The 25,446-nt window shown below is 40.7% G+C and overlaps 2 protein-coding genes and 1 long non-coding RNA gene across 6 annotated transcripts; 1 reads left to right on the top strand and 2 right to left on the bottom strand.

The window, feature by feature from the left end:
- Positions 1 to 126: 126 nt before the first annotated feature.
- Positions 127 to 7,487, bottom strand: cytip (cytohesin 1 interacting protein). 2 transcript variants are annotated; one of them, XM_086052629.1, is made up of 8 exons: positions 7,117 to 7,487; positions 6,032 to 6,069; positions 5,881 to 5,935; positions 4,785 to 4,887; positions 3,946 to 4,039; positions 2,869 to 2,935; positions 2,717 to 2,783; positions 127 to 1,496 (listed from the first exon to the last, which is right to left on the bottom strand). In XM_086052629.1, the coding sequence occupies exons 1-8, from the start codon at positions 7,252 to 7,254 to the stop codon at positions 1,051 to 1,053; spliced, it is 1,008 nt and encodes a 335-aa protein (XP_085908755.1). In that variant the 5' UTR covers positions 7,255 to 7,487; the 3' UTR covers positions 127 to 1,050. The 2 variants fall into 2 exon arrangements, with proteins under 2 accessions (XP_085908755.1, XP_085908756.1); XM_086052630.1 differs by lacking the exon at positions 7,117 to 7,487 and adding an exon at positions 6,746 to 6,884.
- On the top strand, positions 7,090 to 16,760 carry LOC147136698 (uncharacterized). The gene is made up of 3 exons (XR_015089737.1): positions 7,090 to 7,708; positions 15,005 to 15,114; positions 16,447 to 16,760. It is a non-coding gene; the product is annotated as an uncharacterized LOC147136698 (long non-coding RNA).
- Positions 9,930 to 25,364, bottom strand: acvr1c (activin A receptor type 1C). Of its 3 annotated transcripts, none has more exons than XM_086052626.1 (9): positions 25,164 to 25,364; positions 20,531 to 20,761; positions 17,626 to 17,871; positions 16,481 to 16,711; positions 15,015 to 15,182; positions 14,470 to 14,626; positions 14,193 to 14,317; positions 13,989 to 14,119; positions 9,930 to 13,478 (listed from the first exon to the last, which is right to left on the bottom strand). In XM_086052626.1, exons 1-9 carry the CDS (start codon positions 25,231 to 25,233, stop codon positions 13,320 to 13,322), a joined length of 1,518 nt encoding a protein of 505 aa, XP_085908752.1. In that variant the 5' UTR covers positions 25,234 to 25,364; the 3' UTR covers positions 9,930 to 13,319. The 3 variants fall into 3 exon arrangements, with proteins under 3 accessions (XP_085908752.1, XP_085908753.1, XP_085908754.1); XM_086052627.1 differs by having other exon boundaries at positions 9,930 to 13,474; XM_086052628.1 differs by having other exon boundaries at positions 13,989 to 14,071.
- Between the last annotated feature and the right edge of the window lie 82 nt (positions 25,365 to 25,446).

Below are 25,446 nucleotides of genomic sequence, written 5' to 3'. Positions count from 1 at the left end.
GTTTTGAGCTATATACACAGTGCAAGTCAGTTTTTGGTTATAAATACGATTCCGGTTGCTATGTGAACACAACCTTTGTGGCTCAGACATGCATGCAGCGGCTACGTTTCTGACGAGAGCAGGAAACACATTTATTATTTTATTCACGCGAGTAGGGTTCTGTAGAATATGACATGCGAATATACATTAAGTGCACGCTCAAAACAAGTTTTCGTAATGCTTTTGTGCCACCCGCAACAAATCGGTGAACACGGTGGGTGCTTGGCGTGGAAAAACACAAAAGAGTCCAGTACAAACAGCCAATACTGACCACTAACCAGCGGAACATTTAAATAATCACCACTAAGTAGAAACGAGAACATTCGATTTAATTGAAAACGTTTATCTTGACTGATTCTCCAGAGGTGTGGGTGGGGCTGTTAAGGATTCTTCATAGATCAGTTTTTGACTTTTGATTTGGAGACTTGCTAGTAAAGGAATCATTATGTGGTGTGTGATTATCCTTTGGTGTGGGTCGTGTGTAAAAAAACATTTTTAATCCTCGATCTGCTCTCATAGGTCAGTTTTGGTACTTGGTAAGAGACTTGTGATTTTCAATGCTTACGTCTTTGTGTGTGGTGTGCTGTGTTGATTGGCCTGATTATCAGGGCCCTGAAAAATGATCCTGACCGATTATCCCGTGGTGTGAGGTGTACAAGGATTTTTTTTTTTTTCACCCCAGTGAGTAGACTAGCCATTATCGATGGAATTTGTTTTGTGATGGAAATGCGGTTATGCGTGGTGTGCTTTTGATCATCTTCAGTCTACCGCACACCATAAGAGCACACATTTTTTTTCCTTGTTTTGTATAAGGTCTCTCACATTATAAAAAAAACAAAAATAAATAAATCGGTCAAGTTGTTAAATATAGTTGCAAGTACGCGTTTAAGGATGAGAATGTCCTGTTTTCCACATTTAGAATTGATTCCTGAAAAAATCTTTAACGGTTTCTGTTATCGAAGTTGCAAAACTGTCATGTAAATGGTGATGTTGGTGTTGCGCAACGACCTCTTAGGTCTCCTCTTCTTCAACCGATCTCTGATGCAGTCCAGGAATCAACTTGAGGATGTTTTTCCGAACGTTGGTCCGTTTGGTTTTTCTGGGCAGGGTACCGAACAAAGAGGAGATCCTTGCTCTGTCCCAGGTAGGAGACTGCGAGCCGATGCTGCTGCCGCTGCTGCTGGCCAGACTGGAGCTGCTGGATCGGCCGATGGTGTGATGGAGATGACTGGAGCCGGATGAGTACTTGGGCGTGAAAAAGTGTTCTTCTTGGGTGGCGCTGGCTGCGCTGCAGGGGCTTGGTGAGCTCAGGTCCCCGAACACGCTCCCCTGGTCACTGTCGTCTGTCACCAGGCCCCTGTAGCTGCTGTCGCTGGAAAAGCGGAGGAGGCGGTGGCCCAAGGGGGAGTTCTGAACTTCTGAGCCATCTAATGAGAGGTTGCTTTCTTTCAAAGTGCCTGCAGACGTTAAGTTAAGACAGAAGAGTCGCGGTGAGTGAGAGCTAAAAGTTTGTAACAGGAAATCTGGTAGCCGCTTCATTTTTCAGGGGAACTCCATCGTAATCGTACAATAATCCCCCGATATTTGTGGGGGGTGAGGACAGAGCCCTGCGGCGAATAGCTGCCCTAAATTGCTATTACGAATTGTTGGCCCTATTTTTTTTTTTCTATGTACATAATTGTCTATACAGAGGTGCCTTGAGTTTAATTCATTCTGTGACCACGGCAACAAAAAAAATAATGTACTGTTAATAAAAAATAGCACTCTATAATACTGTACTTTATAGATACATACAGCCATGATATGAATAAACAAAAGTTAAATAATGAAGCATTTTTTGTCACTTTTTTTTGTGTGCTTGATTTCAATTTCCATTGTGCTGCTCCTTATGGTATGCCCACCATGGCCACCTGGGGGCAGTATTATACAGAAATAGACATGGAGGCAGTCACAGCTCCTTAGTAATCGTTCTTCGTAAAGGATAAAAAATATATGACCGCTGCAAGGTCCCAATTACTTTTGTAGAAATTATGCTAGCACATGATTGATTTTGTGACAGTAGATTAAAAAAGGCTATTAAACGACCAATCGTGCTTCAGAAAACAGGTGAGCCGTGATTGGTAAGTTACCTGAGCAACTGTGATGCCATTTTCAGTCGACAGAAGTGACAAAATGGCCGCCACCTGAGATGGCTAAAAATGGGTGGATTTTGCTGCTTTAACTCATATTCCACAAACGCAATATTAATCAGAACCTTGTTTCAAATAGTGGGCCTGCATGGAACACATTCTTGAAAAAAAATGTTTGGGTTGACTTCCACTTGGAAGCCTCAGTTTTGATGAATTGTCACTATCTGTCGTTCTTGTGACGCGAGTTGAGTTCACGTGACAAAAACCTTCGCTGGCAAATCTCAATGCACCACTGTATTAATAGGTTAAAAATAAAATGGCTTACAGATGATATGATTTTGCAAAAAATTGACCAGAAGTGGACATGTACCACAGGAAAAAAACTAAAAATAAAATCTGTGAATTTGTGAATAGTAACGGCAAACATGCGGGGGATTCCTGTAGAAGTGAAGTTCGTGCTTCAATTCCTATCAGACGGTTTCACAGATGCGAGTGTGCGTGTGAAAAAGGAAGTGCTGTGGAAAGCCAGCTGGGCCGAACCCTCTCACCTCCGATTAGGCGTTGTTCCTGTAATGTAAGCGCTTGCAGCTCAAGCACTTTCTCACTCAGCGATTGCTATGCAGGAAACAAATTTTAAAAAAAAAACACGGTTACGAATGCGGCGCTTTGGCCCTGGTTGAAGCGTGAGCGGGAAACGCACCTTAAGCTGGTTGACCCTCTTCTCCAGCTCGATCCACTTGACCACACTACCGCAGACAGTCTCCAACCTGGGATGGAGAACACACGCATCAGCAATCCAATTTCAGCGTTTTTCCTCATTTCCGATCAAAGTCAGCAAAGGGTTGGGTGCCTTTAAAAGATTATCCTGACCGATTATCGCGTGGTGTGGCAACGGTCGTTGGAGTTAAACCTGTTCAATATTTACGATCACAAATTTGAAATTGGGCCAATCCACAAACTCGGTGATTTGTACTCTGACAAACATCCATTTTAAGGGAGGGGACTCATGATTGTTGGTGGGGATATCGTTGTGTGTGTGTGGTGTGCAGTTTTTGTAGGCCCAATTATCGGATGTTGCTAAAAGATTATCATGAGTGCTTGATTATCTTGTCGGTTGGGGTGTGTTAAGAGTAATTTTTTCCTTTCCTGTTTGCTTTAAAGAAGGTTGGGGCCGATGATCGTAAATGGTATATTTATGATTGCAAATACGCATGTGTGTGCTCAACACCAAGTTTAAGTGAAGAGAGTCTTGATTATTGATGGAGATATCGTGATGTCTGTGGTGCGCTGTTCTGGTCAGCTCGATTATCAAATGTCTCCAAAAGATGATAAACAAAAGATTTTCCTGTGACGTGGGCATGTGTTGAGACTTTTCCTCCCTGATCTGCTCGGAAAATGGTTACAATTGTAAATGGTAAAGCTGTTCAATACTTACGATCGCAAATATGTTATGTGCGTGCACAACACTGTTCGGCCAATCCACAGACGCTATGATTGGTTCTACGGAAGAGTCTCTTGATTGTGCTTTGTTGGGATTTGATTGGCCCGATTATCGCATAATTTTGAAAGATTAATTTGACTGAATACCTTCTAGTGTAGGATGTGCGCTATGTTGGTCAACTGGAGTACACCGCACTCTATTGAGTGGTAATCACACGAACCCATTTTTTTTCCTTGACATGTTTGCCATATTTGACGTTTTAAAAATCAGTTAAGAAGTAAAAAAATAAATAAAATGAAAAAAAAATGCTTTACTGAGGAGCGCATGTTCACTTACTTTAAACTGTTGGTCGATCCTCTAATCAGATCGAGGATGTGCTGATGAGAGAATCCTTCAATGCTGTCGCCGTTGATGGTGATGATGACATCTCCTGGGATGGTGAGTGAAGACAAGAATGAGGTCATGACCACAAAAAGCATATGTAGGGCAAGAAATATGATCACTGGCCGCATTATTAGTCGTGTGCATTTAAACAGATTCGATACTAGAGCGGTATAAAAATAAAAAAATAAATAGAAAAAAATTTTAAATCACCAATCAAAGTCAGACATTGATTTTGAATTGTGGCTCAACAGAACTACTTGAAAAATCAAAACTCGTGAAACAGACCTGGACGAAAATGATGGTACCCCTTAAAAAGATTGCAAATAATCTGTCCAAATTGTGACCTCTAATTAGCATCACAGATGCCTTCAAACGTGTCGTCAATCAGTCAGCCAGCCCATTTAAAGGGACAAGTAGTCACAGTGATTGTTTGGTGACGAGGTGTATACAACACTAAATATGGACCAGATGAAGCAAAGGAGAGGCTTGTCTCAGGCGATGAGAAAAATTCTGAGCAAGCACGTTAGCTTGACGTTCCTGTGACCACCATACTATTTACAGATTTAAGCTCCACCATGACACCTATCATGTCAGAATTTTTCAATCAAACAAGCCAGGCCGTTTTGTGTTTTTAACTCTCTCTGTAAAGACTGTTGAATAGAGTTTTCATATCGGATGTGCAGTTGTACTCTATCTACACTACAAGTATGAGAACCAGAAAGGTAAAACGAGGTCGAACATGAATGCGAGTTTGCCGAAAGGCTCGCATCAGAGGAAATGAGCTTGTTTACCTGCGGTCAGGCCGGCAGTCTCTGCAGCGCTGTTGTCCTCCACCTGGCTCACAAACGTGCACACTTCCACTGCAGAGCTGCTCCTCAGCTGCAGGCTGTGGGTCTGAACAACATTTTAAAAAATATTTAAAAGAAAAAGCTAGCAAGAAAAAAAAAACTGCTGTTTGAGATAAACTTGGTTAAAAAAAAAAAAATCACCAGCACATAATAAACCTCTTCTTACCTTAACTTCAGGACAGTTCAGGACACTATCAAAGTCTCTCTGATTAACCCCAAATAAAGTTGTTGGTTTTTTTGCCTTCTGGCAGAAGCATGAAGGTTTTGAGCTAACACTGCCTGCTATTTGGAACTGTTCAATCAGATTTGTTAATTGTGAATACCGCCACATCCCCAGTCAAGAGGGTGTGCACACTTGTGAAACCACATTTTCTCACTTGTTTCTTTTTACTTCCACTTTCGAAACAATTTCTTTGAAATTGAGTTTTACATGTTAGAGATAAAATTAATGGTGGGAAAAAAAATGACTCCCAATTTTTAGTACCACAAAAACCTGACATTTGAGCAGGGGGGTGTACACTTTTTAGATCCACTGAAAATTTGACACCACTGCATGAATATAGCTCTTTTTTTTTCTTAGAACAAAAAGCATATTACTACAGGAATAAAGGTGTGTTTTTTTTGTTTCCTTTTAGAATAGCACTATTATTTTTAAGAAAATAAACATCTTTTCCAGGCCAAATCCTTCCCTTCCAAAAAATAGCTGTATTTTTTTTTAATGTACTTGTTAGACTACCCTCGTAAAACGTTTGACTTTAATTGCACAATAATACAAAGATCGCATCTTAATGTTGGAAAAATACAGATTATGACTTTATCGCTTGTCTGTGTTCTTTGAAAGACTGACATATGAATTACATTACAACTTCTTGGGTGAAAATAGGCAATTTCTTCAGTCCTACAGCATTTAGAGTTGATGTAACAGTTATGTTTAATTGCCGTTAGGATTATAAGGGGTCCTTAGAAGAATTTTCACACCATTCGTTGCAACAAGCCCCGCCCCCCCATCCCGCCCCTCCAAGGGATTCCTGTTCGGTACCTGAACTTCAAATCCAAATGTTTCATTGTCTTCCTTTTCCAGGACAATTGTGATTCTGTGCAGGAGAATATGTAAAAAGTCAAGGTTACAGTTTATACGCAACACATTTCATATCTAAAAAAAGAAAAAGAAAAAAAGACTTATGTTTTACCTTTGTGGATCAGAATAGTCAATCAGGAAATGTTTAGGCTGCAAAATAAGAAATGCAAAATCATCAATGTGTGCACTGTGCACTTACCACTAATCACGTTAGTCAAAACTACAACATTAAGACTTGGGCCTTCGCAATGACATGAATGTGCTGTACAATTTAACTGCATGCTAATAAGGGTCACTATTAAGTTCACAGTTCAGTGTGAGGGGGGGAAGTCTTGTAAGACCGCAGTGTTACATAACAAATAAGATTAAAAAAAATCACGAGCTTTTGGGCCACATATTATTGCTGCTGTTGGGAATTTGTTGAAAACTTACTGTAAATCAGGGATAATCTGCTGCTCAATATAGAGCAATCCTGAAAGATAAAGCCTCCGCAGTAAGCTAATTGCATGTCAACTTTAGTTTTTTTAAAAATGGTGCCAAAATACGTGTTCATTTTATTTTATGAGGTAATCCAAATGCACAATACTTAAGGAGGGGTCACAACAATGTGCATTTAAACTAGTCTGTATACTTGTCACTATATTTGAACATAACTGTGATAAAAGTGAGACACATCAGCTATATGAAAACTGTATAGCTTTAACTATAGAACTATATCATACTTGTCTGCATCCTCCTTGTCGGTACTGTATAAGCTTGTGATTAAAATTACATGTGGTAAAATTTGAGTGTATACTTTTTTTAAATTTTTTTTACTTTTACTTACTTTAAATTGTTGCATCAGTACTTGAACTTTTGCCAGACACGAGTATCTGCAATAAGTGTGAGTCCTTTTGTCAACTTTGGGTAAAACTAACAAACCTAAAAAAAAACTGTATTCTGCAGGAAATGGTGTCCATCAGCTAGCGACCACCTTGTCAAGTTATGGTTCATATACAAACATGTACGTGAACTTAAAAGTAGCCTATCTGTACTTTTGACAATAAGAACAGACTCTGCGTACTTTTTTCATAGAGGTACAACAAACAACGCGTTATGCCGAAACGCGGTCGTAAAAGACAACTTGTGTTTACAAATGACAGATGCAGACGCGTATGTGAAATTGTGAGGGCGAAGCTATCAAGCGTGAGGTCTCACCTTGGCTGCTCTGGGCAGAGAGTCGCTGCTGTGTCGGTGTCTGTGGTGGTCGTTGCTGCCCCTCAGCGAGCGTCTGTACCACAGCGAGCTTTTCTTCCTCTCGGCGGCGGCCTGGGCTGGACGTCCGGCGAGGTTCATGGCGGACTTGAGGTGGTGGAGGCTGGAAATTGGGGCTTCGGGAAAGGTTGAAGTTAAGTGGAGGCGCTTCAGAGCATCGTTGCGTTACGCCTGTCAAACCGTTGGCTGTTTGACTGGGAGCGCGCGCGTACGTGCGTACGTGCGGGCACGCCGCGGCTGAAAGCCAAACGCGTCAAAGCGGATGTGAACGTCAACTGACGTGCGCAAGCGCGCGACATAACCTGCGTCTTCACTGAGAGCAGGTTAGCTCTTAAATTTGCCTTCAAAGAAGGAAGTGTGCTTTGAAAACTTGACTAATGAAACGGGTGTTGTAAAAAATATCTATAGATAGAGATATAGATATAGATATAGATATAGATATATAGATAGCGCCTCATAGCGGCCAACAGTAATGGCAGCATTTTTCCATCCTCTGCTGGTTGCAAGCAAAACATGTCTGCAGCGTTCTCCACATGTGAGTACATTTAAAACTCAGCATCAGAATATATTTTTTATTACTGTTTCATCCCACTGTTGGATAAATGTATGGTCATAAAGTGTTCCGTGGCACAGTTGTGTGCCGCGATAGGTGCTGCTGTTTTGGTTAGCAACTGCGATCAAATCGTTTGTGTGAAGAATATTATCCCTAACTGAATTAGATTAGCTGCTTTCATGAGGGGACAAGGGTGAGGTGTCTATTTAAAGCATGAAAGAAATTCTCTTGGAATGTAGACGCGCAGTGGGGCTCTGTGGTCTGCAGACTTGAGTCAATAAAAGGAGCCCAGAGTTCAAGGCAAACATGGTGAAGCAGCATTTAGCTGTTATGCTACATGTCAAATGGAATAAGATGCCAAAAGCCAGCCACAAATGTGAACGCTTTCAAATGCACGGTAAAAAAAAAAATATTTTACCTATTTTCTTTGAGTGAATCTTTTATAGCCCTTTTCAATATTTCCAAAATATTCTTGTTTTTTTGTGTTAATTTTAGTAAGCCACTTTCTATTTCTTTGCTTATAATTCTCTCCTCAAGTATTTTGTTTGCAAATGCATTTAAATGTTTAATTCAAAAGCATGTTCACTTGTCGAATGAGCCTGACTTTTTTGCAAAGGTAATTCATACTTTTCTAAGCTACTTACCTATTGACCTCATTGTAGTTTCTTTGCAAACTTGCGGATGCATGGTCTGATGGGAAAATAAAAAGCAAGGGGTCAATCATTCCACTTCAGATGGTTATTGTCCTTTTTTTTGTGCAGTCTCAGCAATTTGATGCACCAAGTGTCGGGAGCAAGCAAAGCATGACAAACACCTGCACGCAAACGGGCAAGCTTCAGAAGGTTTTAGCAGCATGCTTCCATGCAGAAAGACTCACCCGTTCTTCTCAGGATGATCAAAGGGAAGATTTATTGGGAGGCCCTTCCCTGTGTCACTCCCTGTTTTGAGAGCCCCCGAAATATTCATGGCGTCATTATGATCAAAGTCCCATTCTACGGGCTGGATCGGGTTGATGAAAATCCACATGCATATTCTTTTGGAAAGAAATCAAAGCCTCCGTGTTGATCTTTTAATACGTATGTTCATGTAATGCAGCCTGTACGGCCACAACATTAGGAACATCAGTTTCCAGTATTAAATGATACAAAAACAGAATCTCAAGAGCTCTTTTTGAGATAAAAAGGGGAGCAGGAGTAATCTCAAAAAGTTATTTAAAAAAATAATAACAACAATGAGATAAAATGAGGCATGAAAGGGGAGCAGGAGTAATCTCAAAAAAGCAATAAAAAAAAAAAAAGAACAATGAGATAAAATGAGTAAAGAAAGGGGAGCAGGAATCTAAAAATATATATTTTTTAAAAAAGAACAAAAAAGGCAAACAATGTGGGTGAAATGATCAAAACAATAAAGTCTAAACAAACAAACAAAAAAGCAAGGTTTAAGGTCACAAAAAAACTCAAGGTATAATATGAACTTGACAACAACAACAAAAAAACACGGCTACGCATATGCAACACATGATAGCAACAATGAACTGACAAAGACTGAAAGAAACCAGGGGACTAAATCCAAGCAAACTGTCGAGACAACAAAGTACACTAGGACAAGACAGGAGGGGATGGAGAGAGCTGATTGGTGGACACAAGGAACGGGTCTGACGAGACAAGGTGGAAACAAAAACCTGAGTTGAAAAAGGAACACAGGCAAAACAAGAAACAAAACTCAAGTCTTATCCAAACAAAGTCAAATTAAGGAGAACAGCAACCTGATCCGAGCAATATTTTTTGAACCACTGTATTATCAAAGATAAAGCGATTGTGTGTGATGTCATTGTGTTGTGCAGAAGTGCCTATTTAATAAAGAGTCTCACATGAAAACTTTTTCAAAGGTCCTTCCCATGAAACGCTGTGTGAAAAGCGAGTCAAACCACACTCAATCCTTGACTCAATCAGTGCGGCCCTGACGACGGCTTCCTGTCTAACGGACGTCCTCACATCACAAGCTTTGTAAGAAAACCAAAAGACGAGAATGAGTCACGGCCGGTAACAATCCAAAGGTTACCCATAGGCGCCGTGCTAAGCTTCATGCAACCATGATAAGCTTTTCAAACCACACATTTCTTTAAAAAAAAAAAAAAAAGACCACATATTCATCACTCACCCCCCCCCCAAAAAAAAAACCAACAACACTTTTTTGGCTCGTTTTTAATAAATAGTGCAAAATGAAAGCAATAATTGTGCACAGGAAAGACTATCACAGCAGTCAAATCTAATAGACAAGCTACATTACATTTGTGAATAAAGTGGAACCCCTTAAGTTGAATTTATTGACGTCCGTGTGTTTGAATTTGGAATTTAGCATTTTATTTTTTCCCCATAGGATATAATGAAAGTTGTATTAATCCATGGCAGGGTCAAATTGTTGCTATCATAAAACCTCTTTACAATGCAAACAGCCACTTGACTATGTTTAATGACCACAATTAAACAGTTTGTGCATCATGATGATTTTATTCCTGCGCAGTTTATACTTGTTGTCTTTTTAGCCATATTGTACTTAGGAGCCAGGAAAGACCACCTACACAAGTTGCAAATATTTTATGTCTTAAATGCTTAAATAAGATGTTGGAGTGCAACAACAAAGGGTTTGGAAGCAAACATTCTTTTCCTGGTGCAAAGGGCTTTCTTTGCATAAAATTCCTATTCAAAGATGGAACAAAACTGCTGAACAGCAACCTCAAAAAACTCAACTCAGATATCTAAATATTATTCAGTATTCGAAATCCCCCAATTAATAGGCCTAATCAGTCACCTGTGTAACATACAACAGTCGCTTGTTCATTTAAGCCACCATGCGCGTTTGTCACACCGTTAACTCATTCACTGCCAAGGACGTACTTATTTGTCTTTTCACAGTCCAGCCATTCCATCCCAGGAATTTATTTATATTTTTTTCAATTTTTTTTCAAACGTTAAGGTAAAAGAGTCTGAAAATGCCTGGCAGTGAATGAGTTAAGCGTGGAATTATCCATGTTTTGGAGGACACAAATTTAGTAGCAACGACTTCAAACGAACTTTCGACATTTATGTTGTTTGTGTACTTTTGAGATCGGTACAGTAGTGGTGACTTAGGTTGAAGTAAACTATACGGATAGGATTGCGTTTCAATTCGGTAAACATATAATCTTGCTTCCAATACACTTTTATGACAATTTAAGCCTGCTCGGTTTTAGTGAACATTTTTATTTGTTGTTTGCCAGTTGCCCATGCCTGCTCTAGAGGCATTGTCTTACAAAAAATATTGGTTATATTCTGGATTTTATGGCTTTAGGGCTATTCAACTTCAGGGGTTTCACTATCTGCAGTCACATTCGTGACATTAACGATTTGTATTCCTAACAACAGATTAGCTGAGAACTTGCACATTCAAAATCGCTCCACTTTGACTTTCTAATCTCAACAATACATGCTTGACTCTCATGGAAAAGCAGATATGACACAATGGAAGTTTAAAGCTTTGTTAGCAATGATTGAAAATCAAAACCCACCCAACCAACCCGCCCCCCAAAAAGTGCATTTGTTAATACTGCATTTGGATTTCTTTACCATGCTACCATTAAAAAAAAAAAAAAAAAAAAAAAGATGCAAAAATGTGCTTCACATTTGCTACATTTATCAATGTCCTCTTTTAACACAGGCATGGAAATACGTACTGTGTGTCCTATTCCTGCTTAGTTGAATACAAGTGCACATAAATGGATGGGACTACAAACAAACATCACAGAGATTCAAGTTCCATATTGAAGTCTGAACACACACAGAAGTACCAGTGTGCACTTTGCCTTCTGCAACAGGTACGAGGTCATCCTATTCAAGTACTCTTACGTACCGGTACTTGTTGCTCTACTAAAGCAGCCTCATACGATGGTTTTCCCGATCCCAAATAACATTTGTCTGGTTTTCAGGCAACTTTGGTTTTTGACAGTTGAAATAAAAACACATAGTGGAAAAAATACATACATTTCACATTCGTGGATGAGCTCCGGTCTTCCAAAAAGTTAGCGTTCAGCTGTTTTCGGCAACGGAATGCTTTGAACTGTGCAAAATCTTTTAAACATTCTTTTAGCATGTGACTGTCAAGTCTTAAGAAACACAACAAATGAACAATATGAAGACTATTCTTTTATCTTTTTTTTTTTTTTCACAATCTTTACTGAAGTTAAAGAGGCCAACTTGTCTTGTCATTTTAATGTGCTCCTCAAGAGGCAATAGTGAGCTAGCATGAAGACGTTTTTCTGTTTTGATGAGAGGTGAAATCAACTTGCAGTAGAACCTCTAAAGTCAAACACCAATAAAGTCGTACACCAATAAATGCGTACAATCCGGCGCAATTCTTAGATACTGTTGTGCCCATTTGTACCGCAACAGCGTATAGTTAGCTAGCTATGCCCACACCTGCAAAATGTATCTCCTGGATATCACAATTTACAGAACTCCTCATTGTCGTTATTTTAATACCCAAGTCAGGAGGTGGACGTGGACGAACCTGCTGGCTTCCTGCCGCCTGTGAGGAGCCCCAGAAGCCTGTTAGCTTGCGAGTTAGCTAGTGGCTAGCAACTCAGCTTGTTAGCTTGCGAGTTTGCTAGTGACCAACAGCTCTCGTCGCATTGTGGAAAGCCTCTCAATGACACAGCGGGATATATTCCAGCCAGCAGATGCTTTAAGCGGATATATTTTCAATATGTATATCAATACATTTTCAAAGATGTCGGGATGAGTAGGTATAAGAAAGTCGCTAGACGAAGTAGGTGTAGTAGGTAAGTAATGGTTTCACACCCACAGTGTTGGCAGGACTTTTGAAGCCCGCGTTTATATTCTTACTTTTTTTTTTTTTTTTTTAAACATACAAATTCAGTGGGGTTGTTAACAACATTTCTCTGTGATGGGTCAAATTTACAGTATGGTACATATTTATTTTTACTTAATAGGGGCTTAAAGGTCTGATATTTCAAATAAAATGGATGTTGATCTGAGTCATGGGAATGATTGTATTCAACCATTAGGCTCTAGGGTCCGCTGCAAATCAACGTTTCCCTCATCTCCTTCTAAGCAAGTTATATATATATATAAAAAAAAAAGGAGGGGAGCTGAATCACTGCTGCCCCCTGTTGACTTGGGGTATGAAATACAAAGTGCCTCTCATTTGGACATTTTCCCTTAAAATACATGCACATTCAGTCTGAGATGTCCGATGTGAGTGCCTTTTAAAAGTAAGTATGGCTGACTGACTGAGTAACCATTGCAAATAGCACACTACTTACCTTTCACAACATTGTGTTCGCTACAAGACATGGCACAACAAGGTGACTAGGAACAATTATCCGGCACTTCAATATGCGAGGTAGCAAAGGTTTATCATGTTTTTATACAACCTGTTTGGTTCTAATAACAATAACCGTGGTGCTAAGCTGCCACGGGCATCTCCCATTATCCTTTGGCACCAACGACAACCTCAATCGACTCTCTGTGGTTGTATTCTGAAGACCATGTGGGCGGTACCTTCCTGGAGTGGTCCCAGTCCAGCAGCACCATCGCTAAACCGTCGCGGGGCTGACAAATGTTTCTACTCTTTGACGTCTCTGACGGCGGACAGCTGAGCGGCAGTCTTCTTGACCCGCAAGGCGGTGAGGCGGGCGGCGGGGTTGGCGTACCAGCACTCTCTCATCAGCTTGCCCATGACGCGCAGAGCCTAGCTTGTCAACACAGTACACATGGGAGACATTATGCTTTTTTTTTTTTTTCTTTAAACAATTTCAAAAAGTTACCAGGTCTCTTAATAGCACACTCCATTCTTCAAAATAAATAAATAAAATAATAATGAAGCTAAGTACCATTATAACAAAAATGCCCTTTGTTTTTGTTAATTAAATTCATTCTTGAACTTTCAGGGTTCAAATTATGATCTCAAACGTTTCAAACTCATTTTACACATAAAAAGACTTATAGATTATTATGTTGTAGCTCATAGAAAATGTACATGCAGCGAAAAGTCTCTAACTTCTAACAACCCTGGCTAAACTTAATTCCTCTCCAAAATAAACTGCTTTTCTCTAGGTTGAGATGTATCACGTCATCATACAGGTACTTCTTTGACACAAATGGCTGCTGCTCAATTTACTCAGGGCTTTGGCGCCATCTTGTGGCATCTTCGGCCATTCCAGAATGAGCAGGAAAAATATCCATGCGGCTCAGTCCTATCTCACCTCACAACTCTGCCACTGGTTTGGAATGTTTGGTCGCAGTTTCTGCTCGCACACCACCTTCCTCATGTCCTCCACCGAGGGATCTGAAGGCACCAGGTCATAATAAGGCAGCTGGAAATCCTCGTAAAGTCCTGCGTGAGAAGACTTTGCGTTGACTTTTTAACCATGAAAACTTGAATGTGAGAATAGCCGAAGGCACTGTACCTCTGACTGAACATCTCCGGGCCAGTTCCCAGAATACGAGACCTAACGAGTAGATATCGGCCCGCTTGAACGATTCAAAGTGGCCCGTGTTGATGGTCTCGTCCAGGATTTCAGGGGACATGTACCTACAGAACACAACAGGACTTGGGCCTATTGACTTTCTGGGAGCCAACCATGAAACGAAATTCCACCCATCCACTTTCCATACTTGGATGGCTGGATGCTGTTCTACAATTGCGCGGTCATGGTAGTGTGTGTTCACTGATGCACTTCCAACCTCTTGGTTCCCACTCTGTGGTTGGTGGGGATGTCGATGCTGTTGGTGCCGGAGTCGTGTTTCACGGCCAAGCCCAAATCGGCGATGACTGCCGTGCCGTTCTTCTTCACCAAGACATTCTTCGACTTCAGGTCTCTGTGAGCGATGGCTGGCTTCCCTGCAAACGGAGCAGAGCATTCGGGTTCTGACCAGAACAAAGAGATCACAACAAATGACCTCCCAATCAGCTGCAGAATAGATTTTAAAATTCTGCCACTGGCATAATGGCCGAATAGTTTACGTCCTGATGACATTAAAGAAATGCTAATGGGTTATAAACCCAGGAGTGTGCTAACGTCTGCGGACTTGGGTCAATTAGTGGAGCCAAGAGTTCAAAGCAAAATATGGTTAAGCCGCATTTTAGCTGTTATGCTGAACGCGAATGGAATAAGTTGCCTATTTGTTTTGTATTGTGATAGTTGAGCACTGTACCTAATATTTTGACTTTCACTTTAGCTAAAACGGTCGCGCGTGTGTGTGTGTCTGTGTATGACAGATGCACTTACCCTGTGTGCCAATGATCTCCATGTGGAGATGAGCCAGGCCGCTGGCTACAGACAGAGCGATGACGACCATGCTCTCCACCGACACGGTGTACCTGTTCAGGTAATCGAACAACGAGCCGTGCTCGTGGTACTCGGACACCAGCCACAGCTGCGTCCACGAGCCGTTGTCTGCAACACAGCGTACGGACGTGGTCAATAGAAAGCTACCATTTGGCAGTGGTGGTCCGCAAAATAGCAGGAACTCGAACTCACGGAAACCAAGATGGAGGCTGGTTGTACTGTACAGTTACTTCCGACCGAATTGATTGGTTGAGAGTCATTCCACGATGATTGTACAGTACAGCAGTTGGATTTATTTACAAATCATGTCCACCTCACAGGCGTTCTAAACCGTTAAATGAGTCTAAATGAATGGTCGTCATTAAGTGTACGAAGAGAAGCAGACATTCAACCAACATGCAAACACGGCTAACGAGAGCACAATCGTCCCATCGTTTGGCTTGATTTTGAATGTTAGATTATCGTGGGGCGTCCACTAAATGACATAAAAGTGGAACGCTACTTGCCAATGAAATGGATTAATCGTCCAACTCGCTCCATGGAAGTGGAGCAGTGAAACAAGCTTCATTTGTGTCCTTTTTTTGTCAAAGTTGACACTGAAGCTTTAGCTAGTTAGCATGTCAGGCTAACAGCTAACTCCGCGACTAACACCGCTGATTGCGGAACAGTTTGTTTTGGCGAGGTTAAATAACCCGTTTAAATAAGAAAACCAAATCGTAATTTGTTGTCACATATTGCTATAAGTGGTTTATATGAGCATTTTTTAACATTGAAGAATGACGTTATATCATAACGTCTTGAATAGGAATTAAATAAACACAAAGAATGAAGTATTTTATAATGTTTCATATTGATGCTAAGTGTGAAACATGGGCCTGTTTGGAAACATGCGTCACTAATTCGCTTGTCCCTAAACAAAGACAATTAGGCGCTAGACCGCACAGGCACACGAATTTGATAATTTCCCGTGGCACACCTGTCAATATCTCGCGGCACACGGTTTGCAAAACACTGCTTTATATCGTCACAGCTGTGATCTTCAATTGAATCACAACCATGATGATAACACAGCATCGCTCCCTTTCGTGTTATATTGCTCAGTTAAATATTCCTGAACTTAAATTTAGGTAAACAATAAAATGTACTTCAATAATGATTCAATTAAAATGAAGTGACATAAGTTAAATGACAAAAAAAAAAAATATATATATATATATATATATCTGATGAAATCAGTTCTAAAAGATTAAAATGCATAGGTAAAAATAATAAAAAAATGGAATACATTTGTACTTAACAAAAGTATTGTACTGGATTAAAAAGAAATTTAAGACGCTGCAATTTAATTCAGTGATTCTTTACATGCCACTAGAGGGAGCCAGCTGCACTGTTTCAGGTCCGGCTACCTTTGTTGTCAGCCGCAATGAAGCCCAGGATGTTGTCATGTCTGAGCATGATGGTCTGATAAATCTCGGCCTCGCGGAACCAGGACCTCTCGTCCCTGGTGGAGAAGATCTTGACGGCCACATCTTCCCCTCGCCACTTTCCTCGCCAAACCTCACCGAAGCGACCTTTCCCGATGCTCTCCTGGAGGACGATGGTCCGGGCGATCGTTCGCTGGACCAGCAGTGGGAGCCCTGCACCAGGGTTGTCATCGTTAACCAAAATTAAAGAAAAATACGAACAATTCTGTTCACAAAATAATATAAAAACTTTTTTTAAAAAAATGTCCTTCATTTTTATTTTTGTCAATTAAAGAATCACTGTGTCATATGTCATTTTTTGTTCATTATGGCGGCGCCATGTGGACAAAAGCGGTAGTGTTTTGTCAACCACATTTCCCACATTTGTCGTGAAATCCTGAGCTCCCGTTGGCCTGCAAGTTGGACTGAATTACATTTTCTATTTCCGTGTGAAAGACGACTAGCGATGAAGTAATGAATCTAATTTTGCTTGAACAATACTTTTGTTTGTTTTGGGGCTTCTGCCATGACACCAGTAATATAGCGCGTGGACGTTCGAATCGACTTCCGTCCTTATAGCTAAAGGAGGAAGTGAGTATGCCGTAAAGCAATTCAGGACATTTGTATTTTTTTGTGTGCCAGGGTTGCTCCCATCCTCCTCAAAGTGGCTTAGTGCCAGTAAAAACGATATAGATCCCCCCCCACCAGAGCATGACAAAAGTTCCATTCAACTACTTGTAAGTCAATGTTTCATCAAAAGAGTTGTGAATTTTTTTTTATTAAGATCGAATTCTTGCCCAGTGTTGCTTTAATATCATACATGAGCTTGATGTTTTGAGAATTGTAATTTACGTTACTTTCTTACTGAACTTTTTTTTACACTTGACAAATGCCCCATATACTTGAAAAAAAATCTAAAACGAATAAAAAATAAAATAAAATAAATAATTACAAAAAAAAAAAAAGTTCAAGTATGTTAAGAGAAATTTAAACGTGGTTAAAATTTCATTCAAAAATGCCAATATTCCTGACTTTTTAATAAATACAGATTTCAATGTATCAGCATGTAATAGTTAGGAGAAGCCAACCTGATCCCGAGCCGGAAGTGCTCATGTCGTAGATGAGGTCTTTGAGACATTTGTCAGGAGACATGAGCATGTGTTGATCCAGGGCCTCCTCCGGGTCGTGTTTGCGCGCCCGGCTGTAGACGCAGCGCTGGCGCTGCACCACCAACACCCCCAGCGCCACGCCCACGCACAGCAGGCACGAGGGCACCACGATCACCACGGCCAACTGCAGCCTGCCGCCTCTGCCGCCGCTTTCCAAAGGCCTCTCTGGTGACCAAAGGCAAGGCAGGCTGGTCAGACACCGGGCCAATTCATTTCGTGCTTTACAGAAGCAGAGTAAAAAACGAAATTAATTTATCCATCCATCCATTATCCAAAGCGCTAATCCTCACAAGAGTAGCCGGCGTGCTGGAGCCTATAATTTATACATTTCTAAAAAGTTCCAATGACAAATTAGATGATTTATGAATAAGCAGCGATGAACAATAAATGTTTTTTTTCTCGACAGATTTAAGTGTAAATAGGTTGTGGGTTCGAATCCCAGCTCGGAGTTTGTGTATTTTTTTTCCAAAGTAGTTCCTTCTCCGTTCCAAAAACATGAATGTTAGGTTCCCTGAAAAATTGGTGTGAATGTGACTGCTTGTTCGTCCATTTGTCTCACACTAATGAGCATAAATGGTTTTTTTTTTTTTTAAATAAAAAAAACAACAACAACAACAACAACAAAAATCAAGCAGACTACTCATGAACAACAAGCCAAAGCTTTTCGTCGAATAAACTTTCCTCCACACAGGAAAAATAAACAACAAGCGTCACATCCTGACGTTAAGTGTTTGCTGGCCTTTTCTGTGCCTGACCTTTAGTTGACTCTGTGGGCAGACACCAATAAAATGTCTGTATTAGTTAGCCCATCTATGGTATTTTGCATCATCTGCCACCAGTAGGATAAAAAAAATGTTTTTTAAAAAATCATCCAAACGTTATCGTATCTTGAACAACTTGTAAGTGGGGGTCACTCATTAGAGTTGAAGGTGTTCCCTAATATTCTGCCTGCCGACGCTTGACTGGCGTTTCAGGCTCACAAAGTGTTTGCCAGCACACGTGCATGTGTTGGCTAAAACGTGCAGATGGCCCAATGTGCAGTTGACCTTCATCACAGTTTCCAAAGACATCTTCAGCCTTTTACCTAAATACAAGTCCTGACACAACCCAATCTGCCTCAAAATCCACAGCGAGCGGGTTAGGAAAACAACACAGGATTTTTTTTTTTTTTTTAGTCTACAATACCATAGACAAGACAGCTATTAAATTCCAAGGCCTTACATAGAATTGATTTCTCCTGGATTGTCACCTATTTATGCCATCGTGTTGGGATCTACATACAAAACTACAATAAATCCAATTGTGGTTGTGATTCTTACTCTCACACTGACCCGCTTTCTCTCTAATGTTATGATGTTCAAAGACTTCAGGCAAAAAAAAAAAAAAAAAAATCATGCAAATAACATTCGGAGCAAAAACACTTTCACGCTGCAATGAGGAATCTCGCCGACCTTTTAGCAGTTTCCACTGGCTGCTGTTGTTGAACCGCAGGTGTAATTAATCCCTCTCAGCCTTATGGCCACCATCTACCATTCACTTGGACTGCACAGTATTTATAAATAGAGGTGTGTGTGTGTGTGTGTGTGTGTGTGTGCGCGTGGGGCATCTAAACACGGTCCCTGTGCCAGCGCTGTTATGTCACAGGATCTAAGCAGGATCAGCATCAACCTCGTCTCGCCGGGGCCACAATGAGTGGGAAATCCCACAGCCATTGACTCCCCCGGGCAAGGACACCAACAAATGACGACGGCCATAACCAAATTCATCTCAGGCAAGGCGATGTCTTTGCCGCAGCAGACGCGACATCTGTAAGTATGAGTTGACAGTCACAAATGCAATTCTTGTCCGGTGGGCCGTATCATTCATACTTCTACTCCGGAGCAAATCGGCGGCAAGGGCGGCGCTCCCGCCAACTGTTTGGTTTGGTGCGTATGTTATATTTAATACAGGGCGGGGATGCAATTTGAAAATTGTGATGAAGAACATCACAGAAGAATATTTAAAAGGGGAGGTCAACGCAAACATTTTTTTCCCCACAAGAATATGTTCTATGCAAGCCCACTAGTCGAAACTGGGCATTCTGATAAATATTGGGTTTGCGGAATATAAGTTAGCAGCAAAATGCACTCGTTTTTAGCCATCTCTGGGGGCGGCCATTTTGTTTTCTGTCGACTGAAAATGACATCACAACTGCTCACGACGACCAATCACGGCTCAGATTCAGAAAACAGGTCAGCCGTGATTGGTCGTTGTGAGCGGTTGTGATGTCATTTTCAGGCGACAAAATGGCCGCCCCCAGAGATGCACTCTAGTACAAGACATGCAAATATCACAGAGGAAGGCAGAATCCTGGATTCGAACTAGAACTGCGAGGCGGATGTGCTAACCACTAAACCGTCGTTCCAACTTGTGGGAAATAATTTTCCCTCGTAACACGTAGGGGTGAGTATTGGCAAGGATGTCGCAATACAATACGTATCACGATACGATATTATCACGATATTGCGATATGACGATATTGTGAGTTAATATCAAAATTACATATAGAGATGAGAAATGAAGTTGCTGTATATGTTAATCAGAAGATGTAGATCAGAGGACAAATTGAGTCAAAACTATTTGCTTCAAAACATCCTATTTAGCATTTGTGTTTTTGCAATTTTTTCTGAAAACAAAAGAAAATGGAGTGTTACACACTGCCATCATTAAATCGATATTAGAAGCTGAAAAATCGCTATTACGTTTGGCGGCCGAAAATCGCGATATGTTGGCAAACCGATTTTTTTTTTTCCCCACACCCCTAGTAACACGCGGCATAACGTACCGGGTTGTAAGTGCAGCGTCTCGTTGTTGCAGAAGTCGGTGAAGCAGCAGTTCCTCTTGGAGACGTTGGGGGAGCTGTAGCAAAAGAGCTGACCCCTCATCTCGGACGACGACAGGCAAGACTTGAGCGTCTCCTCGCGGCCGTCGACCAGCATCACCGAGTTCCAGCAGGCGCCGTCGACCGACGTCTCGCACACTTGGCTCTCGCACAGCTGGCACACGCATTTCAGACCTGAAATCAAAACGGAAAACCATCGCAAGCACATCTGGACACGTAGTCACACGGTTGCGCTTCAAGAGGAAGTCAACCAGTTTTTAGCCATTACACGGGGGCGGCCATTTTGTCACTTCTGTCAACTGAAAATGACATCGAAGTTGCTCAGGGCTCAGATAACGACCAATCATGGCTCAGCTTGAGAAAACAGGTGAGCTGTGATTGGTCGTTTCCAAAACAACAAAATTATGGGTTAATTAAAAAAAAAAAAAAAGTATTTATTATATTATTATTATTATCATTATTACATTATACAATTATTTTAACTACTTGGGTCAATTCGACTTTTTTTTGTGCAATTGTGTATTTTTAAAAATGAATATCTATCATCATTGTTATTATGTTTGATATTTTTTTTATCGCCCGGTCTCTTGTTGGCCGTGAGGTGGACCTGACGGGGTGTTAGCGAGTTTGGAAGCAGACCTGTTACGTAACGGCGGCCGTGTTAAGCGCTCGCTGCTGCTGCTGCTGCTGCTGCTGCTGTGGAGGAACACAAGTAATGCTTCTTAGTTTAACACCCACCTAATCTCATGTTCCACTTGGAGCTGCTGTCAGGCTTTGTTTGACAAGCCCGCCCGTGATCCCCGCCTCACTCAACGCACGATGTCATTTCATTCAACTGCGGCGCATATTCAGAGTCTTCAATGAACTTGACGTTGAGCAAAGCGTTGGAATTCTAGTGAGACTCTGACGCTAGTCCTGTGACCATTTTGTGGTCCCTGTTTCTGTAGAAATTATTATTATCATTGTCCACAGTGATTTTAGAGGGCCTAAACATGATCACCCCCCCCCCCCCCAAACTTTGCACACACAGAGGACCTGGCGAAAAATGTGATATTTTAAAGTGAGATCATCATATTGCCTGTGCCATTATTCTACAACAATATTTTTGGGATATATTGTCCACTGTAATGTGCATTAACGTAATCTAGGGGTGGGGGGAGTAGACACATAGACACCTTTCGATTTGCGACCAATTTTACAGCACATGCGTCTGTCTGAAACATGCTGGCGTAATCCAAAGAATTCAATACACAAAAGCGCATAGCAACAAAGTAACCTAGCCGCTTCTTCCAATTCCGCGGTTTGACCTCGTCAGCTTTGACGACTTTGAGTTAGATTTATTTCTTTTTTTTTTACTAGCCCAAAGGAGCTCAAAAATTCATCGAAATTCTTTCACCATTCATCCGACTGTTTCCAGGCAACAACTCAGGTCAAGAGCAAATAAACAATTAGGGGAAAATGAAAGGAAGAGAGATGATTAGAATACTGAATTGAATGAACGAGTCGGACAAGTAACGGGAAAGTGTTTAGGTTTGTTTGTTTGTTACTTGGGAGCAGAACAATATAGCGCACTAGTTGATTGATTGATTGTGTTACTAGTTTTTTTTCCCCCACAACTGTATGACATTTGTGCACACTAGTAGGATGACGTTGGTGCACAAGTAGAACATTGACATGTTGCTAGTGAGGCAAAACTGCGTACTAGTGACTACTACGGGCTACTAGTACTAGTCGTGACATGGAATGTTACACGTTAAATTAGTCATGTTTATTGAGTGCAGTATTTAGAGTACTATATTTTAAAAAAGGAATATAAATGAATCAAATGTGTCGTACTACTTTTGTGGGAAAATATTTTAATATAAAAAGATGTTAGAGTAGAAGCATTTGTTGCAACATGTTGAACTAGTATTTTTTTTTTTAAATGTTGATATAGTACAAAACAAGTTGAAACACACTATTGTTTGAAAAAAGTGGCATATAGTATTCTTCAAGTTACAAATTATAAAAGGAAAGCATGCAAAGTAGTATTTGTTCAAAAACGTGTTATATAAGATATTAGATATTAGGAGTATTTGTTGAAACTTAAATGATTTGTTCAAGAGTTTAATATACGTTGAAATAAAGTAGCACTGTTAAAAAAACAAACATTGTTTTTTCAATGTAAATTTAAAATGTAAAAACACAAAATAAGTATTATTTGTACGAAAACATCTTAAAAATAGTAGAATTTGTACAAAAATGTGTTTGATAAGCAGTTTTTGTCAAATGTATTTTACCTCATTTACACCTATGGACAATTTCAACCCTCCAACCTCTTATCTGTGAGCCAGATGTGCCAACCACTCATCCCTGTCCTCCTGCCTGTCTCCACAGACCTTTTCCTAGAATTGTTTGAAATAAAAAGTTCTTCAGTGAAGCATTATGTTGCAATTGGTGGCGCTATTCGAAAGCCGTCATGCGATGACTGGATTGCATGAAAGCTTCCTGCCTGCGCGGGATGAGCAATCACACAAGAGAAATGCTCGCACCCCATTTTGTGATCTATTAGGAGGAGGAGGAGGATGATGATGATGATGATGACGGCGACGACAACAATGATGACAATGACGGTTTTGTGGGCTTTAGGGTTACAAAACGAAATGCAGGAGCACTTATTCATAAAAGCGTCTATACACACACATTTAATCTCTTTCTTTTTTTTTTACGTTTAATACAGAGCAGTGCTTCAATCAAGAGATGTGCAATATAAGACAATTGTGTCTCCTAATCCTTACAGAGCTGTTCTGGTGGCTATACATCCAAATGAACAAAAGAAGAACTTTACCTAATTGAAGTCAGAGCCCAGACCTAAATCCTATTTTTAATTTGCCGGGTGGCTTGAAGGGGGCTGGCCACACCCACCTTCGGACACTTTTAGAGCACCTTTGCAAGCAGACTGAAGACTGAAAATAAGTTCAGAAATAGAATTGCGCAGTTGTCATCATTGGAAGATTCCTTGACCAAATTCAATCAACTTCGCAAGAGATAAACCGTCATCATTTTTTAGGATATGAGAAGAAAGTCTTTATATTATGAGAAAAAATATATTTCAAGAAAAAGTCAATACTATTAGAAGAAATCGTCATCTCGCTTTCTGAGTTTGAATTCAAAATCGCACAAGAATTCAGTTGATAGTTTGGAAAGAAAAACGATTACAATTCAGAGAAATCTCAAATGAATTTTAAAAAATAATTTGAGGAAAAGAATATTAATTAAAAATAACTAAAGTGTTAATTTATTCGGGAAAAAATCTTAACATAAGTAGTTTTAAAAAAGGGTGTAATTTTCTACAAGCAAAAAAAAAAACAAAAAACTAAATATTACCAGATAAAAAGTATCAATATTCCTAACATTACAAGCAAAAAAAAGTTGTTAATTTACAATAAAACTAATCTAAATAACACCATAAAAATTCAATTTTTAAGAATTGGAGTGAAAGTACAACAATATAACAAATGTTGCCAAGATTTAAAAAAAAAAAAAATTCTACAAGACATCTCAATATTAACAGAAAATGAACACTTTCCTGAAAAAAACATGACGAAAAACAATGTGTTTTATGTGCAAAAAAAAAAAAAAAACAGAGCTGGGCATTGTCTAACCGCCACCGCATTCCGTCCTGCATATTTAATCGACCCACGTGGTCCCAGTCCATCCCTCGTCGGGAACAAGCGCCGCACGAGCAGACACGTCTCCAAACAACGAAAAAATATCAAACAAAAACAACGGACACACACGTGCACAGCGTGGTGATATGTGAAATAAAAATAATATGGGGCACATCTCATTGCGCCTGTGGAACCGCAAGTTACACAAAGCTGTTTTGTTTTTTATTTTTTCCTTAATCGGCCGCGTGTCAGGAGTGCGGCACCTGCGTGTGACGTGGGACGGGTTAAGTCCGTTCTCTACGTCGTTTGGCTGACTCGGACCGACTGCGACCACGTGGGCCCATTAAATATGCAGACGGGAAATAGCCGGTGCCCAGCTTTGCAAAAAACAATCAAAATATTACCAGAAAAAAAACCCCAACTATCCTTGGCTCTTCCCCCAAATCTAAAAATCTTCAAACGTCACAGACACCCTACTTCCTTGACACCGATAACCTCTCACTTGAATGTTTCCAAGCAAAATCCTTGAACGATTTAAATGTCATCGCCACCGCGCACGGTCGCACGTATTGTGCATATCAGAAACCTTGCCAGTAGTAGCGCTGCTGTCGGTGTCAGAAAAAGGAAAATGCCGTAGTGACTCTTTTCGCCGCAAAGCAGTCGGCATTGTAAACTATCTTAAATGTTGATCCATGCGCTGTTCAAATGAATGTAAAATCCGTGGAGTACAGTAGACGCACGGGACACAACATTAGGTACACCAATCCAAGGACATCTCCACGTTATATCGGTTATTGTCACTTTTATGGAACAATAAATGGGTCAAGACAGTGAGACAAAGCAGTCATGCTTTTACATGAATCATACAGTGCATACAGTCCTCCAGAGTGTGCGTGTGTGTGTGTGTGTGTGTGTGTGTGTGGTACCTGCGCTCAGCTGCGCCACACACAGCAAAATCCACGCCGCGTAAAGGATCTGCTCGGCGGGTCGAGTCATGGCAAGGACCGCATGGGTTCCCTCCGGCCGGACGCTGCTGCTCTGCTCAGTCCACGCGGTCCGACACGTACACACACACACACCCTCTCTCTCTCTCTCTCTCTCTCCCTCTCTCTCACACACACACACACACACACACACACACACTAATGACAGGAGGAAAGTGTGCGACGCAATGAGTGAGAGCTTTGCTGCCCTCCCCTACAGGGAGAG

The sequence above is a fragment of the Filicampus tigris genome, chromosome 14 (assembly GCF_054856515.1).
Source record: "Filicampus tigris isolate MCC_2025a chromosome 14, RoL_Ftig_1.0, whole genome shotgun sequence".
NCBI classification, from domain to species: Eukaryota; Metazoa; Chordata; class Actinopteri; order Syngnathiformes; family Syngnathidae; genus Filicampus; species Filicampus tigris.
The sequence above is the reverse complement of the archived record's forward strand: the minus strand, read 5'-3'. Positions and strand labels throughout refer to the sequence as shown.